Raw genomic sequence first — 22,958 nt, forward strand, 5'->3', positions numbered from 1 at the left:
GATAGGCAGCAGTTGCCCTTCTCCAAGATTGCTCACTCGAGATGCCAACTTATAACAGGGAGTCGTCAAAGTTGCATTAACTGTCGCTAAACACACTGGTAGAGCGGCAGTCTTGCAACTCACCCCAGCCTTTTTAAATGTGAAATTGGCCGAGGAGCGCACCCGTTAAAAGAACCGAGGTAACTAGGAAGGTAACTGAGTCATGCCTTTGCTCCCAATGCCACCCAATCCGAAGAGAACATGGAAGGTGTTCATGTTGCTTCCAAACGGGTTTTTGTAACGTGTTCGGTGTTTGTTTAGTGGGCTGATGCTCTCCCCAAGATGGAGTGCCATGGTTTTGGAGGTCGCTAAGATTATTTTCTAGTATAACCCTGAAGGGATTGGTGTACTACATTATGGGGTGGTAGTGGTAGGGGGATACTTATACTACGAAGTGGTATGGAATGGACATATTTGTCCCCATCATACCAATATGTAGCGGGGCCCAGTAGGTCCTAATAGTCCTTGTTTTGTCCGTTGTGAGTTTTGCTATAGCAGCTATGATGCGATATCTTGATGGACAACTCAATGTAGCCCGCATGGGGTTGTGATCCCTTTAGAAGGACTACTTTGCCCCCCGCAATTGTGATTTCCCGCCAAGAATATGAAGACCTCATGGTCATACTGATTTATCGGGAACGAATGTCTCCAAAATGAAAGGGTAGTTCTGTCAAAGCGATCCTCATGTAATGACTATGAGGACGGGGTAAAGCAGCTCGAGTGGTGCAGGAAGATCACAACACTAAACCAAAGGCATTGCACAAACGAAGAAGACGTTGCGCCTGTTAACCTCCTCCACGAAACTCGCCTCCATGCTGGCGCATCGCAGTGTCCGAGTCTGACTATAATATTCCCTCGGCACTGTTTCTCGGCACGCAAGATTCTTTCCTTGAAAGAGGACAAAACAGAGCAGTGTCGCCTCGTTGGGGGTCCGTGAATGGAGTCCTGAGTGGTGGACACGTTCGTTATCCGTTTGCAGAGACCACATCAAAGATTCGTTCGTAGCTCGAACCCATGTGAGTTGATGCCATCCACACTTAGCTATGTTCTGTTTAAACCGTACCGTTACTATTTCAACACTGTCAGGGTACTCGTGGTCCATTCCCACGTCCTTCCATTCACAAGCTACCCGTAGTCACTATCTCCCCGGTGTCGGAAAACCTGTTCTTTTGAAAATATCTTTCTGTCACCCTTGTAGCATTAGGGTTCCGTGTAGATATCTTGAATCTAGTTGGCCCCGTATGGTTGGTCGTTTTTGCAGGCCCACGAGTGGGTGGCCGAAACAAAAAAGTCATATTCAGACAACAACCTATCTGGGCTGTGTTCGCAAGAAAATGTGTGGCCTTGCGGGTTGTTGTGCACACAACCATGTCCCCTTTATCTAACTGGGCCTGTCAAGGCGATTCCTGGCCCTGAAAAGCTGAAAAGAGAAGGGGGTGCACTGGGGAGCCTTCGACGGAGGTTTTTTTGTATTGCTGCGGCGTTTATGCCCTTGTTGAATGCTAACTGGTGAAATTCGTGGGTTTGGCAGGCGCTCACGTCGATTGTCCTTCGGTGAGAAGTCGATCGGAAATGCTCAGGTCAAATCGCTTCCCGTACCGGAACCGGTGCCTGGTTCGAGTTCGAAATGTTCCTCGTCGTGTGCCAGGAAGAGGTCGTCTCCTGCCAATGGCTGGTAAGAAAGGATATTCTTTTATTTATTTTTGCTACCACATATACAATGCATGGAATATACATGGATAATTTGCTAAAGTGTTATTCTCGCTTGACGTTTACAGGGGCTTTGTAGGAGCAGATGCGGATGAAGTCGCGTCATGTGGAAGTTGCCAATCCTCCCATGCTCCCAAAACCCAGGTATGTCTTAGTTGGGTAGTTTTCCTTAGCAGTAAAAATGTCACGTATTTCGAAGTGCATGATTTTGTGATGTGGTACGTGTTGATGCAGGACTGCGAAGCCCTCGCGATGAGCATGGTGACAAGTGTATCCGGGATGCAAACGGAGATGAGAAAACTTTCGGCAACGCTGTCCCGGCATGATGCCCTTGTACAAGAAGTGAGGGATGCCATCAAACTACTGCAAAGAGCCAATTCTGCTATTTCCCTGAATCCGGTTTCATTTGGGCACTGCGCCACTTGCCGGTGCTGCACGGGGGAGGCCACGCCGACTTCAAAGAAGAGGACCATCGACAGCCACGTTCGAACTCCTGGAGAGGGCAAGGGTCCGTCATCCCGTCCTACTATCGACACAAAGTTCACGGTTGACCATATGCCTTTCAGATCTTCGCGGAAGGAGAAACCCGCAAGAAAGAATGTCCGGCCCCGGAAAAAATCCCAACCAAGCCCCTCGCCGGAAGTGGTTCGGTCTTATAGGATAAAGGGGTTTATTCATATCATGCATATGCTTATTCCATGAAATGTCCGTTCTAGATAGCATAATAAGGCACTTGATTCTTGCAGGTCGATTTGACTACCGAGGATGTCTGGGATAGCCCAAAATGCATGAATACACCTAAAGAAGGCAATAGATGCATTCCTTGGTCCACTAGGAATCATAGCGATTACAATCCCGCTGCGAACGAGGACCTGCTCGATGGTTGGCAGGGGATGGCGATGAAACGCCCGCAAATTCCCCGAGTGAGTTGTTCAATCTGTTTACAAAATACCTATTACAACCTCCACTCTAGCATGCAAAATCAGGTTTGCTGGTAGTTATTCAATCGTGACACTTTGCTTGGATTTCGCAGGCCATGAACCTTGCATTTCAGCCGCAGAACGAGATGAATCTTTCTCCAGTTGAGCTGGCCGTGGCGTCTTATGTCTTCTGCAGGGATCTTTCCCAGAGGTTAGTAACATGCGGTCGTTGTTGCAATAGGTGCTTGGCGGTTGGAATCTTGTACGATAATCCCTGTCTGACATGATCGCATGGTTTCTTGACAGCGAAATACTGGTAGATGTCGGCGACTGCATAGCTAACAGGGCAGCCCTGATGACCCTTGTTCCGAGAGCGGAAGTTGTGGACGATGTACGTCCCTGTAGCGATTATCATTGTTTTTGATGAGCTAAATGGCATGCCTTTATACGAGAACTGAGTATGACACAGAGACCCTGTTCTTCATTAATATCTTTTTTTCACATTAGGTTCTAAATGTGGTCGTACGGATGCTCACACGGACTTCGAAACAAACTCAATGGTTCCTCCCCACAAGCATCATGGTATGTTAGCTATATTCGTTTTCGAATTTGTTGAAAAGTAATTGACTTGTTCGGAAGACAATGTTGATTTGTTTCCCTTCTTGACGTATCTCAGCAGGCCGCACTCGAAGGCCGAACGCTTACCTCAGGAACTGCCACCTCGGTTCGTAACAACTACATGCGGTGCAAGGTGGACAGGGTCACGAGGGTATGTTAGCTACCTTACCCAATTAATTTCGACATTATGATTTCATTCTACGCCTCAAGTCTGATATCTTGTTCAATTTTTGTGTAGATACATCAACCCATGTGGTGTGATGGTCACTGGTATCTCATGATAATTGATGTACCCCGCATGAAACTCATTTACCTGGACTCCCTTCGAGATCCTGCCCAAGCAGAAGCAAGGAAGATCGGCATGACGCGCGTGGTGAGTATCCGGGTTTAATGCCATACTATTGGATCGTATCACTTTTATTTATAACTGTTGAGGCTGGGTTCGTAATCGTCGTCATATATTCTTCCTCCTTATGTAGGCGTTGTACCTTGAAGGGCTGACGTTGGGACAATCTTGGCTCGCTGGCAACTGTTCCGTTCGACCCAGGTTTTCCACATTTGAATTCGAAGAACCTGAACTGCCCCAGCAGGATCCCAAATCGTGAGCTACTAAGATCCCGTCAACAAGGCTCGCACATGCATGCATGACTCAGCAAACTTAATAGTGTGGCAACTCATGCTAAAAGTGGCATCTCCTTTAGAATGTAAACTCACTTGTTTTTTTTGGCTGTCCAACAGAATGGACTGCGGCGTGTGGGTGGCACAGTGGATGATTAGGGACCATCTGTGGCAGAATTATAGTGTGCAGGTATTTTATTCCGTCACTTGTTCATGTCATGATAGATATGTGTCTTCTTGACTGGCTATGTTTGTCGGGTTTGGTTTTTCCTGTGTTATAGAACGTCAGCAGCGCAACGCGTATGCGGTTGGCGGTAGATCTGGTGATGAAGTCGCACAACGAAATGGCTAGGGACATCGTTGCCAAAGCCGTTGCTCACTGGCAGGTGGAGGCCGAGTAGCCATCGCCCTTGAAGAAATTCCGGTCCTATACTTTTTGCGAACCCTTTTTTGGTGCATATCCAAGAACCGTGTGGCCATTTTGGAACTACCCGCAGCCCCACGTTAGATTAAACCCTGGGTTGCATACAACACTTTTGGAGTAACACAACCAATTTGTTGTTCACAGCTGTTGAGCTTGCATAGGTAACGTTCTTCCACTTCGGAATTCTATAATGTGTCTTGGCCAATAGCTCATGTGCCTTTGAAAACGTGCAGGACCTACAGCACCATTTTGTAGGAAGACGTTCTGCAACTCTAACCATTTTGTATAAGTACCTTATGTAACTGCGACAGTCTTCTTAAGATCATATTGCCCAGGACCAAAGAATGGTCAAGTAATGTTCATATCTATTCTATTAGTAAATACCATACGCATTTTATCGGAACTTTATATGAATAGATGATATACGCTTACACGATGTTTGGTTTGATAGAAAATAAGAAGGGGACAATGGATTACAAGAGAATAGAAGGAAAATGTGTGGAAAAGATTTTCTTTCAATCACAAGCAAGAAATTTTAAACAAAATTGCTATATAGTTCTATGTCCAATACTTTCCTTAGTCATATTATGGATCACAATTATCAAGAAAAAGTATTTTGTTTTGGTTCGACCTGTAATTCTATATGAAATTACAAACGGTTTCAATTTAGGGGGATTCTCTTATATAACACAACACATTATGTTTCTTTTGATACAAAATTTCTAAGAAATTAAGTGATGTTTACTAGATCGAGAATTGACCATTTTTGGTGTTAAAAAAAAATTATAGATCCAAATCCAATTAACAGACATTAATATAAATTTAGTGTTAACATGTTATTGGATTAAAAATTTAAATTTAAATATGATACGTATTAGATAATTAAATTTAGTCAAATATATAAAATTATAATGTTTTATACTATTTATAAAAGCCTATAAAACAGGAATAAATAAAAACATTTGTTTTTTATTTTATGATAAAGGTGTCTTTGTAAAATTATACTAATGTGATTTTATCTCATCTCACTTTTCTTTTCTTCTAAACAAAAGAAAAAACTTCCTCTATTATCTTTCCTTTTAGTTTCTATTCATCAAAACAACACACAAAGAACTCAAATTTTGCTTCCATTTACTGTTATCTTATTTTATTTCCTTCCATTTTCTTGCAAAAATCCAAACATACCCTTACGGAAAGAAAAATTATGTAACTCTATAGTTGTTTTTTAAAGAAATGTATACTGAAGTGGACCATGGCTGGATTCACACCAAAAAAAAAATAAATTAAATACGAGTTACTTAATGGGTGCAAGGTTTTTACAGATATTTTATTTTGCACAAACAATGCTAACAACGAAGTTAGCCCAGGGGTTGTGACGAGCATTCCTTATTCTGAGATCGCATCCTCGGACCCTTGCTTTGACATTATGGGACCCGCCAAAAAAGCCCCAAAATAAAATGAACCTTATACGTGGCCCATCCGACCTAGCGTTTGCTCATGGCCCGTTTGCAACAGTACATGCTAAATGGATTTGTTCCATGGAAGCCCAAACATTAATACCCAATAATGTCAGCACAAAAAGGACATCGATGCATTTTACCAAAAAAAAAAGACATCTATGCAACCTACAGCTAAGATATTCCAAATAGCAACACCAAGAAATTCATTCAAGTTCAGAGCCTAAATTTACTCAAACAAGTTCAACTTCAAAGCCTACAGGAACTCAGACAAAGCCTTCAGCAGCCAGTCCTTCTACTAAGAAAGCAGATTCTCCATCTTCATCAACGAAGCAAATAACATCATCTGGCCATAATTATGCAGACAATGGGAGCTACGAACATAGTGAGAAACTGAGTATAGGCCAAGCTATTCCGGAGACAAAATTAAACAAACCCAACTAAAACCTCAAATAATGCTTCAATTTGTCACCAGCAAGACACTAGAAATGTAGTTACAATAAATCAGAAAAACAGAGCACACACTAGTGAAATCTGCAGCTTCCACTTAGCAAGACAGACCTTACCGAAAATAATAACTTTTTGCAAGACACAAAGTATTCGGTATGTGTTATCCCCCAGCTTAACATCAAGTTCCACGCGTGGGAAATCCCCCCTGCATATTGCTCGACGAGCGACGACCCATCACATTCTGTTCAACATGAAAAGGCACATGGTTTAGTGGACAGGTCCGAGCTGCTAATACATCCAAAGACAAAATATTGGAGTACATCTCAGGAGAACCCCGTACCTGGAGCAGCCACCGTTCAAACAAGTCCTCATTCATAGCCCTCATCGGAGTTGACATACTCCCGTGCCCGGCGTGCGGCGGCGGATCGCTTTGGTGCCCGGAGCAAGGTTGGGATGCATAGAATTGGTGGATGTGTTGGCCCCCAAGGAAGAAGTTCCCCCCACTTCCCCCGCCAGAAAACGGAGGACGCCAACATGGACTACCTCTCCGACTCACCATGGAGGATGTATTTGCCGCTGAGGTAGACACGTTATTCAGACCAGCTTCGCCGTGACCCGAGGTTTGATCCTGCAAGCATGTATGCTATTTTAGATTCTGTGAAAAATATAATCCGCTAGGCCCAAAAATAATACATGTAATTAAGTTCAACAAGTAGGATACAGCAAAATCTCCCATTTTCATGTTCACTTAGAACGAGTTAACATTTCTACCTTAATTTCTTTACTTATCTCAAGATATACCACCGTTCCAATCAGGATACATATTACTCAAATGACATGCAATATACTAAAAAATAAGGCAATTCCTACCCACAAATAACATCACAGATGGTCCTTTAACTCAGGGAATAACATGCAATATACTCAAAAATAAGGCATCTACCTAAATATTTCAGTGTAAAACAACACTAAGGTTTGCGGTGTGATCTGATCCAGGAAACTAATTCCACAATTTCACACAGAGGTGAAACCTGAGAAGCAACACATTCATTTGGGCCTAATGATGTTTCCTTATATTACCTCATACGCATGACCGAGCTCGGTCGGAAGAGACGCTGAAGCGGCTGCAGGGCCGTCATGCGAACCGTTGCCATCCGTGGGGGAGACCCCATTACCAATCCCGGACACCCCTCGTGCACAGTACCCGCTGCATGTCCTCTTGGTATGCCCGGGTGTGCCACATTTGGTGCAGCAACGCCTCTTCCCTCGCACGTCGGGTTGACTACATTGGTCGAACTCCTTCTTCCTCTTAGGGGCACCTTTTGTTCTTGCCACAACCGGGTCCTTCATCGCTTTCCACCCCGACATACCTGGCTGACCACCTGCCCTTTCATAAACTCTGTGACGTAGCTTATCTATTAGACTCGCGATGCTCTCCTTAGCGAATTCGAAGTCTTCACGCTCATCCGAACCAAGTGTTGCGACCAAGCTTGTGGCCGAAGAAAGTGCGGCATACCTAAGCATGCGACCTTCATCTCCAGGTCTCATTGTCACCGGCATCCGTCTGGAATCCTTTGCATCCTTGCACCATCTTCTCACAATAAGGCTGTCCGGTATTTGTTCCAAACCCTCGTACTTCATCAGGCAGAATATGTGACTACATGGAATACCCTCACTATTCCACATCGAACAGTCGCACTGAATTTTCTTGTCATCTGGGTCGAATAAAACCTTGTGAATCCTACCAGGCGCGCCCATCCTTGAAAACTTGTAGACAACCGTGGTGCTGATGCTGTCTCTCCCACGAAACAGCAAGGTTGCAACACCCCTGATTTGTTTCTTGACCTCTCTAAAACTGCTCGAGTGTACAGCTTCGATGCAAAAAGCTCGATAGAGTCAAGCCCGGTTGTTAACACGGGGCTGTAGTACGTAGAATAGAACTGCGCCGTGACTTCGTTGTTTCGATAAACCTTTACAACGCGATCTAAGCTGTGCACCAGCTCCAAAATGCTATCAGTGGATTTCAGGAACCCCTTTATGTATGCATTAATCCCCTCACACCTTGAGGTTGTTCGGTATCCCGCACAGAAAGTGCCCCGGAGATATGCTGTTGCCCAACTTTCTTTAACCTCGTATGTTTGTTGAACCCAACTATTATTTTGTAGGCCAAGTGACTCCACCGCCGTCTTCCAATATTCCTCGAAGTCCTCCACCTCGAAGTTCGCATACATAGCCTTCTTAAAAACCTTTCGGAACTCCGTATCCTTAACCCGTTGAACACAGTTTTTCTCCAAGTGCCACCCCACAGCCGGTGCCTTGCTGCCGGGAACACCTCCGCGATGGCTGCGCGCATCGCTTTGTCCCCATCCGTGACAACAACACACGGAGTCTTCTCTCCCATTACATCTACAAGATTTAACAGCAGCCACCGGTAAGTACGAACTTCCTCATCCTCCAGGAGCGCAAATCCAAAAATGGTTGTCTGTTTATGGTGATTTGACCCAGAGAACACTACAAGCGGTTTCTTGTACTTATTAGACCGATACGTCGAATCAAAGGCCATAACATCACCAAATAACTGATAGTCGGTCATCATTTCACCGTCGACCCAGAAAAGGCTCCCCAGCCGATCATCGGCAGTTCGCGTGTAATGTGCTACAGTCGTCATGTCGGCATTCGCCTTGCCCTCCAAGTAACTGATCGTTGCTGCAGCATCGCCATCACTGATTCGGGCCAGCCTTTGACCATGTATATAATTATACAAATCACGCTTTGTAAATCGCAGCATTCCATACCCTCCAGATTGACCAGCCATGTAAGCCATTATCTTCGCAGTTGGTATACCAAATTGCTTCATGCTATCAACTTGTGCTTTGTCACCATCACTCATCGAGCGATGGCTAGGTACGAGGTGTGAAAACATGGCCGGAGCAAGCTCGTGGTTGTGCTCATCGAAGATGCTCCTGACCTTCCACACACTGCGTTGCACATCATAGAAAATCTTCAACTTCGCCTTGCAGTCGGTTCGACTCTCCAACCTCTCCTCCCTAACTCGCTCAGGACGATCATAGTGCTTAGCATGTCTTGTGCCCTGTCGATGGCAGAAAAAGTCTCTCCTGACCAAAACCCCGTCGACACGCCCCACATCGCCCTTGCGGACCCCGAAACCCCTCATTCTAGCAAACTCCTTGTAAGCAAGATAGGCATCCTCCTCCCCGACAAACTCTCTGCCCATAAAATCCTCTGCGACAACTGGACGACTTTTCCCATCATCCCCGGCATGACTGGCACCACCTGAGAGGTTACCATTTTCATCTTCTCTGCATCCTGTTGGGTCACCTTCATCCTCGTCCCCTTCTTCGTCACTCGCATAATAACAGCCACGGTCTCCATCGGAGCTGTTGTCATCCGACTCTTCCAATTCAGCTCCAAAAATCCCATTGAAATCCATCGGACTTATCGGTTCACAGTTCTAGCCTGAAAACATGAAAGTGTGCAACAGGTTACAGTCAACCACTCCGCCCATGAAACTTCTTCACAAATTATACTGCAGATTCTAAAAAGCCAAACAACCATGAACACACACCACTGTAACGGACAACACCCTAACGTCTTATGCAAAATCAACTACATCATAAGCCCGGGACATCCGTTTCCCTCACGAATAGATATTCCCTTCAAGAAATGTCCTCAAAGATCTTCCTCTATCATGAGTAACAAATGCGAAAAAAGGAGCTTCAGATTCAAGTTCTCACATATGAATGAAAATTATTTCGATCACGACAAGGAAATCTCATGTTGAGTTCTAATCCTATTATATTTTCCATGAAATATTACAAACACAACACCTCAACCTGAAATACGTTCATAACCCTATCATAACAGCCCTGTTACAGATGAACTTTGCAATTGCACTCCTAATCACTACAGCAGCCAATGATTACTAACACCAATCCGCAAGGGTTACATAGTTTCTCGACTGCTAAATTTTAAGAACATTGCCAATGGCATAACTCGTCTCAAAGTTACAACACAGGATATTCTGTTTCAACATACACACAAGTTTGGGTTTTTAGATGACTTCATATTCTGAAAGTATTTAGGAAAATTCAATAATATTTATTGCTGAGTTATGAATCAGTGTGACAGAAAAATCCATTAGCTGCAGAGAATTTCAGAACCTCTTCCGTATAACAATACCACTATCTAACTATAAACAGCCAAGGACATCTTAATGAAAATGTTGATGCATTTAACAGCTTGCACCTACAACAGCTACGGGTTCCCTTAGGGGCTACGAACAATAAAGGGATGGTGGCAGCAATAGAAATAAAAGGGACACCTCCAAAATCCCATCAGTGAAGACGTATGATAGACATAAATTGAAGGGTTTCTTACTTAAATAAATTTGTAGAACCCAAATTTAATGGGTTCCCCTGAAATGAGATATGCAACGTCATTACCCTCTTCCTATGATTATATAATTCGTCCTAGACTGTGTGGGATTAAATAAAACGTACACCATTTCAGCCTGGAACGATTAATGCATGATCTGGTAAGGGAAAGAAAGGGTAAATCGTGCCAGGGTCCCTAGAGTTAAAAGGAAAACGTAAATCGTCCGGACTGATAGGTTTAACATGTTGTCGGGCTAAACCTCCTGCCACGATTTACACACAAATGACCCTTCTCACCCTGGCACTCTTTTAATATTTTAATTTAAATTAAATCCGGTTAAATATTAACTTAAAAAAAAACTTATAATTTCATTATTAAGATTAAATTATTAAAAAAAGGCATACTAGCACCTATAATAAAAGAGTACTAAGTTTTAATGTATACATTTAAGGTTTTTTTTTAAAAATTATGTCAAAAGGTTAAAAAAATAATTTAAAATAAAATAAATTCATATGCTTTGAATAACATAAATTTAAGTTTCTATGAATTTCTAGTATTCATTGTTGATATGATTTTTTTTAATCAATTTTGTTCATACATATTTTTATAAAATTTTGTTTGTCATTCTGTAAACTTTAATTTATGTTTACTCAAGTCCACATAAATTTAACTTATGCAAAATTACATTTTTTAACACCCTCTGACTTTTTTTAAAAGAAAAACTTAAATTTATCTATTAACTTTAGTGCTCTTTTATTATAATTTATCAGTATTTCTTTTAATTTAATTTAATCTTCTCAGTAAAATCAATCATTGAAATTAAAAAGTATATTTTTATATCTTAAGTTAAAATTTGAATAATATAATTAAAATTAAAATATTATAAGTTAAAATACCCTATTACAACCATCACTCTATAGTAGAGTGTTAACGAAGCTGCTAAGATGCCTAATTTCTTACGTCTTACCCTAAACTACATATACCCTACTCATTAAACCCACCGTGGAACAAGGTCTCTTTCAAAATTATTCTATATTGCATTTAAGCATATACTATATGATCCAACACACCTATGATCTAACATACTAAGGTAGTTAAGTTGCCATGCAATCAACTCAACAACATTACAAGCATAAATCTTCCCAACCCAGTAAGTCAGTAACACGTGAATCGCGCCAGGTATGTAGGTCTCCTTTGTGTGTAAATCGTGGCAGAGCAATGAGGTTTAAGCCAACAACATGTTAGCCTCGAACGATTTACGTTCTCCTTTTAACTCTAGGGCCCTGGCACCATTTACCCTTTGTTTCCCTTCCCAGTTCCAGCCTGAAATGGTTTACGTTTTATTTAATCCTACACAGACTAGGACGATTTATATAATAATAGGAAAAGGGTTATCATGTTGTAGATCTCATTGGATATCAGTGAATTTGGGTTCTATAAAATTTATTTAAGTTAAAAATCCTAAATTGAAAGAATTGCATTGGCGTGGGAGCTTTCTGCAGGTCCCCTGCCAGAGTAGTCATAATCGTGTAGCAAGTAGGATGTTCGGCTTACTCCGGAAAGGAGCAAAGCTTCATTTGATTCCATAGGATGTTTCCCAATCCCAATCACATGCCTGGAACAATATCCATGTCTAACCCCTATTGGACTATTGGTCCAGTAGACGAAAATCAGACACCTTCAACTATTTTCCGATCCTGATTGGTGAGCCGGATTCATCTAACATCACACATCACAACGATAGACATTCTACTTATGTATGAACCTATACTATCATTTGTTTTCAATAAAAAATTGATAATCCACGGCGCAGATATCTGTCCCTAGCCTAATACATTTCGAATCTAAATCACAAAATTTAAACTCCTAATTCCCTTTTCGGTGTTCTCTCCATGCGAACATGGCCCCATCTATATCCTTAGGCTACATTAAAGTACAAAACCCAGCAGTAAAACCTATCACATTATGCACAAATTTACAAATAACTTCAAATAAAGGAATGAAAATACAACACACCTGACTTGAACTGTATCAGTGTCCACCAACCGCGAGAACCCAAATCGGGGGAGAAGTGACAATCTTCAGATAAAACTGAGATCTGACAGGAAATGCGTTGTTTCAGCGGCAGAGTTTGTTTCCTTGGACCTTCCACAGCCTTCTTTTCCGTGGAACGGCGGCCGGATCTCCGCATCAGACGGCACGTACGGCTCACTGCATCCTTCAGCGTCGGGACCTCGCGCAAGGAAGTCGTCCTACCCCTCGGCCTCAGATCACACGCACCCACGTCCCCGCTGGACACCCGGCTGCAACACCACCTCAGACCTCCGCTGCGTCCGTGCTACGGCGCCCAGACCTACGCAACTGACGCCGGCAACGAGATTCACGGAAGGAGACGCGAGAGCCCCGTTTGCTACGGCCAAAGTGGGTAGGGCTTTCGTTGCGATCCTAGTGCTGCCAACTTTTTCCTTTTCCCCCCGTAACTCAGAAATATTTTTTTTGGAAATTGACCCGCAAGTGTTTTTTTCAAAGCCCACAGCCACAATGACCCACCATCAAATCCAGTCCTCATTCCATACCTCTTCGACTCGGCTCACCACTAGTAAGCCTTCTGAGCTTACATCAAATCTCACACCCTCAAAGCCTTCTCCGTTATAAATTAAACGTCACACGTGTCCACTTCCAGCCACAAAAAACAAATTCTCTGTACGCTTTTCTCAATTTACATCTGTACACTAGTCTTCCCCAATTTTTATTAGTGCACAAAAAGTTCAAATACCTTAAAGTAAATTTATTGCACAACTCTATCACAAATTTTGAACCTTAATACATGCAAAATTGGGTTGTTAATTGTTATTCTAAGATATGAGAAATGATATTTATACTAATTCTTGGGTGTATTTTTTAAATAATTTTTATTTATAATAGATTTTTATTTTTATTAATCATTTTTAATGTTAAAAGTAGAAAGCATATAACAAAAATGTATATATAAATAGTACAGATAATATTCTTTGACATCTCTTCTTTTTATTCACACAGTCGGTTTGTTATATGTTGCTCAAATTCATTTCATGTGCTGACACACAACACATTATCTTAAACACTTAATAAAAAGAACAAAAACCAACCCATATGTTTTGGTGCTACTTGGAGTTACTGCTGCTACATTTTATATAATACAAAATTAACTATAAGACATGGTAAACATATGATGTTAGTTGTTTTAATTATTTTAATAATTGATTTTAATTATGTATATATTTTGCAAATAAAATTAATGATTAAAATTATTAAAATACTTAAAATATTAAATAAAAATAATATTTATATACCAAAATTAATTACTCTCTATATATATTGTTTAATTCATTTTTAATATAAATTTTATATTAATAACTAATTTTAATATATATCTAATAATAATGATTAAATACTAAAACACTTACAATTTTTCTTAAGATATAAACGCCGAATACAATTTAGAGGTAAAAACTAATAGTTAAACTATATTTAATAATTCTGATATTTATACTATAGTGAAAATTCAGGTGCAGTTAATTTTATGTGAAATTAATAATTAAGAGTTATTAGATAAAAATTTAGTCAAATTAATCAAATTATAAAAAATCAATTATGACCGTTGTTGTATTTGTAAAAGTAATAGTTGAAAGTCTACTATCCAAAACTATTATTCTATAATTATAAAACAAATATTTTTAAAATAATACTACTTAATTTATATTTAGAATAAAAATAATATTTTATAAAAATTTATGACAAATAAGACAAAAAAAATACAATGGACTTAACAAAAAATGTTAAGTAGTCAACATTTTTATCTTATTTTTGTCTTATATTTGAATTAATACTAGCTAACTTTTTATTTTTTATAACTAAAAGCGTTAAATGATATAAGTACAATTTTTTATATCTTAAAATATTAAATTGAGAATCACAATAAAAGGTAATAAAATAGATTATAAAAAAATAAATTGTAACTTTTATTTTTAGTTTTTTTACCAAAGCTATCTCCTTTGTTGCATGCTTTAAAACTTTGAAGAACGCCTCACTCACAAAAACACCCCATTTAACATTTGACACTGCCCCGAAACTTGTCATTCCTATTCCCACCACCATCTCACAGCTCTTCACTCTCTAAGGTTTGTATTTTCTTACTCTAATTATATTATATATATTTATTTATCTATTATGTCACCATAATAATGATATAATATATGTATGTATGTATCTGTGTGTATATATATATATATATGTGTGTGTGAATATATTATTCTTTTGGTTTGATTTGTTATTTTACTGTGAATTGCAGCAGGTTTTTCCCTCACCCCAAATTCGTGGTGTAGATTCGAATTTGTTTGTTGTGGCTGATGATGGGTCCTGTGAGAGGTTACAAGAAGAGAAAAAAGCAAGACAAGAAGCATGATGAGAATGGTTCTTCTGTTTCTGGGTCCCCTCAAAACAAAGAGGGTCCTCTAGATTGGTGGCATGACTTCTCAAAGAGGATTAATGGTTTGGTTCTCTTTCTTCACTTTTACTGTTTCTTAATTCGAGTCATGTTTTTTTTTCTTGGTGTTTTCATGTTTGTGTTTGTTTTCATATGTTTGATGTTATGGATTTTTGGTTTGTTGATGAATCTTGCTGTCATGGGGTGTCTTGTGTTGGTATCTTAACATCTCTAATTTTTACATGATTTTAGTTTTTGCTTATTTTCTCATTGAATTTCTACTTGTATTGAATCATGCCAATGCATTTTGAGTTTTGATGCATGAGCTATGGATCCCTAATTTGACTCTCGAGTTGACTGTTACTCCGATCCATTTGGCTTACCAATCAAGAAATGTTTAGTGACATTGTATAATTACTATGTAATGAAGCCTACACTTGTTATTGTATCATATAGATATAGTACATTATGCGTCGAGTAACGAAAATCCAAACAGAGAAGGACCTTCTCCTTCCTTAAGTTGCCCTACAATATGTGAAGGGATTTGTTACATCGTCCGGTGGCAGATATCTTGGGAACCCCAAAAGAAAAAAGTAATCCAAAGAGAATTATACTTTTTTCTTCTTGCCCCTTGTAGAAGATAACTGTTTAATGTGAAATGTGATATCAAGTTTCGTGTTTCTGGAATCGTCTAAGTGCTTATGCTAAGAAATTACAGGTTATACATGTATATGTGACTGTTACTCCTCAACAAATTACCAATTCATCAAATGCTGATGAACAAGTATATGGAAATTTAGAACTTTACTGCCATTACTATATTGTTGTGACTTGTGATTGGTTCTTGTAACTCAAAGATTTGTTTTTCTAGAGGGAAATTACCATTCAAGGAAAATACTAATCAACTATGATATGGTTTGCTTATGTGTTTCTGGCTGTGTAGCACTTCTCTAGTGTTATGCTCATTACTCAATAGGCCGTGTCTCTGCAAATTCCTGTTGCTAAATAAATGGTTCATGTTATTGAGTTCAAAAAGAAAGAGTAGCAATTAACTAGTAAAAGGCATAACTAACCTTGATAGAGGGTTTATTCATAGTGGCAGAGCAAATTTTAGTTTTATATCCATGCCCTCAACAGCTTGTAAATACTTATTTTTATTTATAAATTTCGAGGGGGGCAAAGTAATTGACCTTCTTTTTGTTTCAAGTCCAACGGCTCTCATTTTATTGGTTAGTTTCAAGGTGTAGTGCAGTTTCTATGTTTTAATACTATTTTAAACATGGATGGTGAGCATATTCTCAGTTGTTGGTTTTCATGAAATCAATTCCATGCTAACAGGGATGCTGAATACATAATATGCTGTAGAATGAGAACAAATACTCTTGACGTGTTCAAAAGTTTGCTGATAAATTTTACAATTACTCTAATTATTTATCTGTTTCTTTTACATTACTCTTAGATAAATTATATCTGTTTGTCCTTGGTTTTATTTATTTTTGAAATGGTTCATCTCTATGATATAGATCAGGCTGCAGCTATTTAAGCAAATGCTACCAAGATATAATATACCACATTTTCTGAAACTCTTTAGTACAGCTACTTGATTTTAATTCAATTTCTGCTGCTGAAGGAAGTTACCACGAGCATTGAATCAGGGAAAAATTAGATTTTTGTTTAGTTTATTAAGTAATGTTAGTACCAATTATAACAGACAATTCAGCATCATGTTTCTAGTTCGCATCCTCCTTTAGTTAATCATTTACTAGTGATTGTTTGATTGATTGCTTAAAGTGATAAGTCCGAATAAAGTAACAGATTTTCAATAAACCCATCATGTTCACAAGTAATTTGTTTATTCTCGGCTTTTATAGTCCGTCAAACGGTGGGTTTAGTAGCAGAGATACATTGATCCACAGATGTGTTAATTATTCAACTCAATTTTTCAAAGGTTTTAATGAAGTATACTAGGATTGTGTCATAACATTATGCTATAGTTTTTTGCAGATCTGTGTTTTCAGTAAATAATCAATCGAAGATTGTGAGCAAGTGCTTGCATAGGAAGGAACAAGCATAAGCATTTTGCGGAATTTATCTTATAGGAATAGCTTATTGATGGGGAAACTAGAAACAACACGTGCTGCTTTTATCTTAAAGACAAAATCAATTGCCATGAATCTTTAGACATTTTTATGTTAGGTTTGTGTTTATTTGGCAACTTACATCTATAATTAGACATATTTCATAATTTACATATATATGAACCTTACTTATTTCGTAACAAAGTTTATGGTTCTTGATCTCTGTCAGTAACAGTTAGATCCTTCAAGTGACCTGTTTCTTTTAGAGATAGCAAAGGAGAATTGCTTTTCCTTGAACGAATTATAGTGACCTGTTTTTTGCAGGTCTTCAGCAGTCTCCATCAAAGTCTTTGGATAGCTTTCAGTCTGTTTTCAAGATCTCAAGAAACACATTTGAGTACATATGCTCACTTGTTAAGGAAGATATGAAGACAAAATCAGCACATTTTATATTTACAAGTGGCAAGCCAATGTCTCTATATGATCAGGTAGCCGTGGCATTACGAAGGCTGGGATCGGGTGATTCGCTGGTCACAATTGGTGACTCGTTCGGGCTAAACCACTCAACTGTCTCACAAGTCACTTGGCGATTTGTCGAATCCATGGAAGAAAGAGGGCTACACCACTTGCAATGGCCTACTGAATCAGAAATGGTTGCAATCAAATCCAAATTCGAGCAAGTACGTGGCCTTCCCAACTGCTGTGGTGTAATTGATGCTACACACATTACAATGTGTTTGCCTGCCTCAGAACCTTCGAGTAACGTGTGGCTTGATCACGAGAAGAACCACAGCATGGTCTTGCAGGCGATAGTGGATGCTGACATGAGGTTCCGTGACATAGTCACCGGCTGGCCAGGTAAAATGAAGGATTGGTTGGTGTTTGAGAGTTCAAACTTCTGCAAACTTTGTGATAAAGGAGACAGGTTGAATGGTAAGACATTACTTGTCTCTGAAGGATGTGAAATAAGGGAATATATTATTGGCGATTTAGGCTATCCTCTACTGCCTTACCTCCTTGTCCCCTATGAAGGAAAAGAGCTCGCCGAGCCAAAGGCGAATTTTAACCGGCAGCATTTCGCGACGCGGATGCTGGGGCAGAGGGCGCTGATGAGGCTAAAGGAGATGTGGAAAATCATTCAAGGATCAATGTGGCGGCCGGACAAACACAGGTTGCCGAGGATCATTCTGGTTTGCTGCTTACTTCACAACATTGTTATCGATATGGAAGACGAGGTGCAGGATGAGCTTTCTTTGGCTCACAATCACGACTCCGGTTACCATCAACTGATATGTGGAGCTTCAGATGCAAAGGGAGCATCACTGAGAGAAAAGCTCTCTCTCTACTTGACTAGAATTCTGCCTCCATGATCATCATACTCTGTTACTTTTTGAAATTCATAGTCTATTCAAGTTGAGGTTTTAGAGCAATCGGATTTTAGAGTAAAATGGAAAATCATAGTTACTTGCGTGCGTTTTCATTTTCTATTTTCATTTTTGTGTTTTCTGTTTTCAAAATTTCGTGAAAAGAAAAAGAAAATAGGAGATGAAAACAGGAAACAGAATTGTATTGTTTTCACTATTTTTCTTTTTCTCTTCACAAAATTCTAAAAACAGAAAACAGTCAAACTGGAAAAAAAAAATGAAAATGTGAACAAAACGCAGCTAAATTTTTTCCTTTCATCCTTTTCCCTCTAAAATCTCTGCTTACAAATACACCTCGCATGTGATAATGATCTTTCTCTTTGATTTCTTTGAGGATCAACATAGTGGTAAACTGATGTCAACTTAAATTTCTTAGTAGAATTAACAGAGTTGATCATAACTAGGTCAATTGTACTTGGATTTGAGTAATATTTTCACATTACATTCGTGGATGCTATTTGAAGAATCATGTGTAAATACTTATGATTTCAGATGCTTTTGTTATGAACCTTACTAGGAAATTTATTACTGAATTTGAGGTTATTGTTGTTGAACTAACTCATTGGATCTTTTTTTTTTTTTGCGGAAATGTTTCTTGACTGAGAAACTTATGTCTTTTTATTATTATTTAAGATAGATCATGTAATAATTTTATTTTTGGACAATTTGTTGATTAAAAAAAAATTGAACATAATAGTGCATAACCTTTAAATTTTCTTGATAGTAGTTAAAAAGATAAATTTCTTTGAGTCAAGTTTTTTTGGCATAAGCTGTTCAAGTCACAGTATTTTCGCTAAAGGTTTCTATACCAAAGGTTTTTTCTTTACCTATTTTTGGGACTTTAAAAATTTTTCTTTCGAATTTTGCTAGGGAATCAATGGAATAAAAAATGAACATCTAGAAATGAACATCTAAAATAAAATATTACTAATTTTTTAAATACAATACATCCATACTATCCAAAATAAACATCTGAGTACCAAAAATAATAAACATCTACTGAATCGAATAAATCTTCATTGTACACATTGTACAAATACTCCATTAGCTGGCTATACTTCCTCTTTTCTTATATATTTAAAGGGAAATCCTAAACGTATTTGTTGGAAAGCTTTCTATAACTTAATTGAGTAATTGACTCATCGTAACTACTTTGACTTAACGAAGCTTCTGCATTGGAACACTTTTCTTGCCTCTGCTGACTTCTTTCTTCGTTTCCTTGCTTTATTCTCACAAATTAAACTTTAGGATTTTCCACTTTTAACTTTTATTTTTTTTTTGGTGACTTTTTAACTTTTATTTTAAATATTAAGAAAATAGATTCTTTTAATTTTTTTTCTCAATTTTTTTTATAAAATGTGATCTCTCATTATTTAATATTTTCTCTCACCTATTTTTTTTTAGTCTGCTTAAAAAATATATGATAAAAAATTACACTTTTACAAAAATATTGAGAAAAAATAAAAAAATCCATTTCCAATACTAACTGTTTACCGTAGTAGTTAAAATATCAACGAGATTTAATAATTTAAAATGTTATTTTTATCTTTTACCTAAATACTTTTAGGGCCTAATTAAGAACTAAATTCTTTCGCCAATAAGAAAAGAGAGCTAAATGTTGTTAAAAAGATTGATTTCTAAGCTTTTTTGATAGACTCATAGTAAGTAATAGAATTTAATTTTATGTACTGCTAATATGAATATATATCATTTAATTTATTTTTAATATATATTTTATATTTTAACATATTTTTTTTATAAATAATTGATATATATATATGTATATATATATATATATATATATATAACATAGTTGATTCTAAATAATGACATTATAGGATATGATAGATAAATTTCGTCTTGATTCACAATTCACTGTTACAACAACCTTTTTGGGTTTCTTTGGTAGCTAAACTCTTACTTATGTTGTGAACATTTAATTAAAAATCTTTTTTATCTTAGGACCCACGCGGTGTAACAATCTTCTTAGCTTCTACCTTCCATTTTCCTTTCTACTCATTCATACTCATTCCCATCGTAATTTCCACTCTCACTAATGGTTTTCGTTGGATCCTTCAACATGGACAACCATAAATGACAAAACACAACCCATCTATGTAGTCATATACACACGCTCACGCAATCTTATTCTTAACAACGTCATCTTAATTATATATCTATAATCATTTCTGAAAATAAATTATTATACCCCAAGGTATAATTAATTAATTAAGATCGTAAATTTATTTTTTAATTAATAATTCCTTCGTTACAAAGAAAAAGCAATTAGTCCCATTGTTGTACTTCAACCGCGTTACTTAGTTTCCCACTATCAATCATTGCTTAATTACATACAAGTAATTAAACTAAAACTATAGTCTATAGTCAGTTGCTACTGTCATATATATATTAGAGCTCGGTGCAACCAAAATTCACACATAACTATCACCATAAAACATTACATTCCTCAACCTTATATTATACATGCAATAGTACCCTGTTGGTCTACTTAGACATGGTTAATTGCTTGATGTTACTAACAAAAGTTGGTGAGACCAAAACCAATAACCATCCATTGAAGGTTGGTGGCTTTAAGTGCAAGACATGTCATAGGAGGTTCCTATCTTTTCAAGCACTTGGAGGACACAGAGCGAGTCATAAGAAGCTTAAGCTCATGATGGGTGCAGATCTTTCGTGTCAATTACCATCAAGTTCTTCGTCATCATCGTGGAACATGATGACGAAGAACAAGATGCACTCGTGTTCTATTTGTGGGCTCGAGTTTGCGGTTGGACAAGCCCTTGGAGGACATATGAGAAAGCATAGAAATGGTGGAATGGTAATTCATGATCATGGTGCCATGACCAAATCTACTAGTGATGGTAGTGTTAAAACTAGAAGGTTTAATTTGTGCTTAGACTTGAACCTCACGCCCTCTGAGAATGATCTCAAGCTTAATTAACCTAAAGACTCCTATGTTGGATTGTTTTATTTGATTATTGGAGTATTTTCTTAATTTGAGGCAACTTCTAGTTGTAGTCTTTCATTTAACTTTTTTTGTCTGGAATTTAATTTTTTTTTTTATTAAGCATACTAGTTTTTTTCAGGTGCTGAGAATCTAACCACTAAAAAAAATAAAATTAACGTTGTGCCTGTAAAAAATAAGTTTCTATTGACAAAACTATAGAAACTTTAAAAAATTATTCAAAATTTTTAAATTATCTTTCCTAAATTAACCTAATCTTAATCCCAACTCTAACTTTACCCACCCCCAATAAGTCCAATAATTAAAAGTAGTAACGAAAGAATCCATCAAATTCTATAGCTACTACCATAGCTATGAACTCTCCAAATTTATCTTTGTCTCTATCTCTTCTTCATTAACTCATGCTAGAACACAGATTTCAACAACAAGGTCGTAGTGCCAACCATATTTTCTGGTGAGAATGCTACCGCTGTTGTGGCAGAAAAATCTAACGTTTTCGATCTCCGCATTTGTACGCCTCCAATGATAGATGATAATAATTAAGTCCCTATTATTCTTCGGTGCAAGCTTTCGGAGCTTCCACAGGTTTGATCGTAGAGATTATTGAATGAATGTGGTTCGATCGGTGGAGTTTCTGCATTGAATAAATGAGGGACAAGTGTTGAATTTGACGAGGTGCAGGTGATTTTGCTATTGGATTCGGGTACGAACAATGGAATTATAGTGAGAGAGGTTTATTTAATTATTCAAATCACTGGAGAATATTAATATTAAAATGTTGTAGCACTAATGTTGTACAATGTTATTGTTCCTTTGACTTGACCTTGGTTTTACTAACTCTTTAGATAATTGAAGCCCTTGAAGAAAGAGAAAGAAAGAGAAATACCATAGCTACTAAGTTTGTCGACTATAAGGAGAGATTTTTTTTTTTTTTTGTGAGAGGAGGGTTCAAAGACCCCAAACAGAACAAAGAAAACCAATTAGACCAGTCCTCTAAAGAGGAGAACATTAGCTATATCAGTGACAAGAATGTGTGTAATCTGAGCAGGGGCTGAGTCAAAAGTATGCAATCCAAAAGGGAGGTGTTGTCCTTTCTTTGCTAAATCATCAGCAGTAAAGTTTGCTTCTTTGGGAACATAACTCCAATACACTTGAGAGATTCGATTGGCATGGAGCTTAATCTCTTCAACAAAAGTACGGGTGGCCTGCAGGACATCCATGAGAGATAAATTTTAGAACAGCAGTCGAATTAGATTCTAAGATAACAATAGATTAAGTACGATTAGAGACACTTTTAAGACCATGGATTATATCCCAAAGCTTTGCATGCATAATTGATCAACTTCCAAGGTTATAAGAGAAGTCTTTCACGAA

The 22,958-nt window shown here is 38.1% G+C and overlaps 4 protein-coding genes across 7 annotated transcripts; 2 read left to right on the plus strand and 2 right to left on the minus strand.

Annotated features, from left to right (window-relative positions):
- Nucleotides 1–5,898: 5,898 nt before the first annotated feature.
- Nucleotides 5,899–8,085, minus strand: LOC130968150 (uncharacterized). 3 transcript variants are annotated; one of them, XR_009081525.1, is made up of 4 exons: nt 7,317–8,085; nt 6,577–6,864; nt 6,353–6,477; nt 5,899–6,268 (listed from the first exon to the last, which is right to left on the minus strand). XR_009081525.1 is itself a non-coding variant. In XM_057893257.1 (3 exons), the coding sequence occupies exons 1-3, from the start codon at nt 7,992–7,994 to the stop codon at nt 6,415–6,417; spliced, it is 1,029 nt and encodes a 342-aa protein (XP_057749240.1). In that variant the 5' UTR covers nt 7,995–8,085; the 3' UTR covers nt 5,899–6,414. The 3 variants fall into 3 exon arrangements, 1 of the variants encoding a protein (XP_057749240.1); XR_009081526.1 differs by having other exon boundaries at nt 5,899–6,477; nt 7,180–8,085; XM_057893257.1 differs by having other exon boundaries at nt 5,899–6,477.
- A 186-nt stretch (nt 8,086–8,271) lies between these two features.
- Nucleotides 8,272–9,687, minus strand: LOC130969367 (protein FAR1-RELATED SEQUENCE 5-like). The gene has a single exon (XM_057895046.1). It carries the CDS (start codon nt 9,685–9,687, stop codon nt 8,272–8,274), a length of 1,416 nt encoding a protein of 471 aa, XP_057751029.1.
- A 5,032-nt stretch (nt 9,688–14,719) lies between these two features.
- On the plus strand, nt 14,720–19,123 carry LOC130967562 (protein ALP1-like). 2 transcript variants are annotated; one of them, XM_057892474.1, is made up of 3 exons: nt 14,720–14,791; nt 14,962–15,161; nt 17,499–19,123. In XM_057892474.1, the coding sequence occupies exons 2-3, from the start codon at nt 15,020–15,022 to the stop codon at nt 18,542–18,544; spliced, it is 1,188 nt and encodes a 395-aa protein (XP_057748457.1). In that variant the 5' UTR covers nt 14,720–14,791; nt 14,962–15,019; the 3' UTR covers nt 18,545–19,123. The 2 variants fall into 2 exon arrangements, with proteins under 2 accessions (XP_057748457.1, XP_057748458.1); XM_057892475.1 differs by having other exon boundaries at nt 14,723–14,791; nt 14,965–15,161.
- A 1,925-nt stretch (nt 19,124–21,048) lies between these two features.
- On the plus strand, nt 21,049–21,649 carry LOC130970150 (zinc finger protein ZAT18-like). Its single transcript, XM_057896147.1, has one exon. It carries the CDS (start codon nt 21,114–21,116, stop codon nt 21,558–21,560), a length of 447 nt encoding a protein of 148 aa, XP_057752130.1. The 5' UTR covers nt 21,049–21,113; the 3' UTR covers nt 21,561–21,649.
- The last annotated feature ends 1,309 nt before the right edge of the window (nt 21,650–22,958 follow it).

This window comes from Arachis stenosperma, chromosome 3, assembly GCF_014773155.1.
Source record: "Arachis stenosperma cultivar V10309 chromosome 3, arast.V10309.gnm1.PFL2, whole genome shotgun sequence".
NCBI classification, from domain to species: Eukaryota; Viridiplantae; Streptophyta; class Magnoliopsida; order Fabales; family Fabaceae; genus Arachis; species Arachis stenosperma.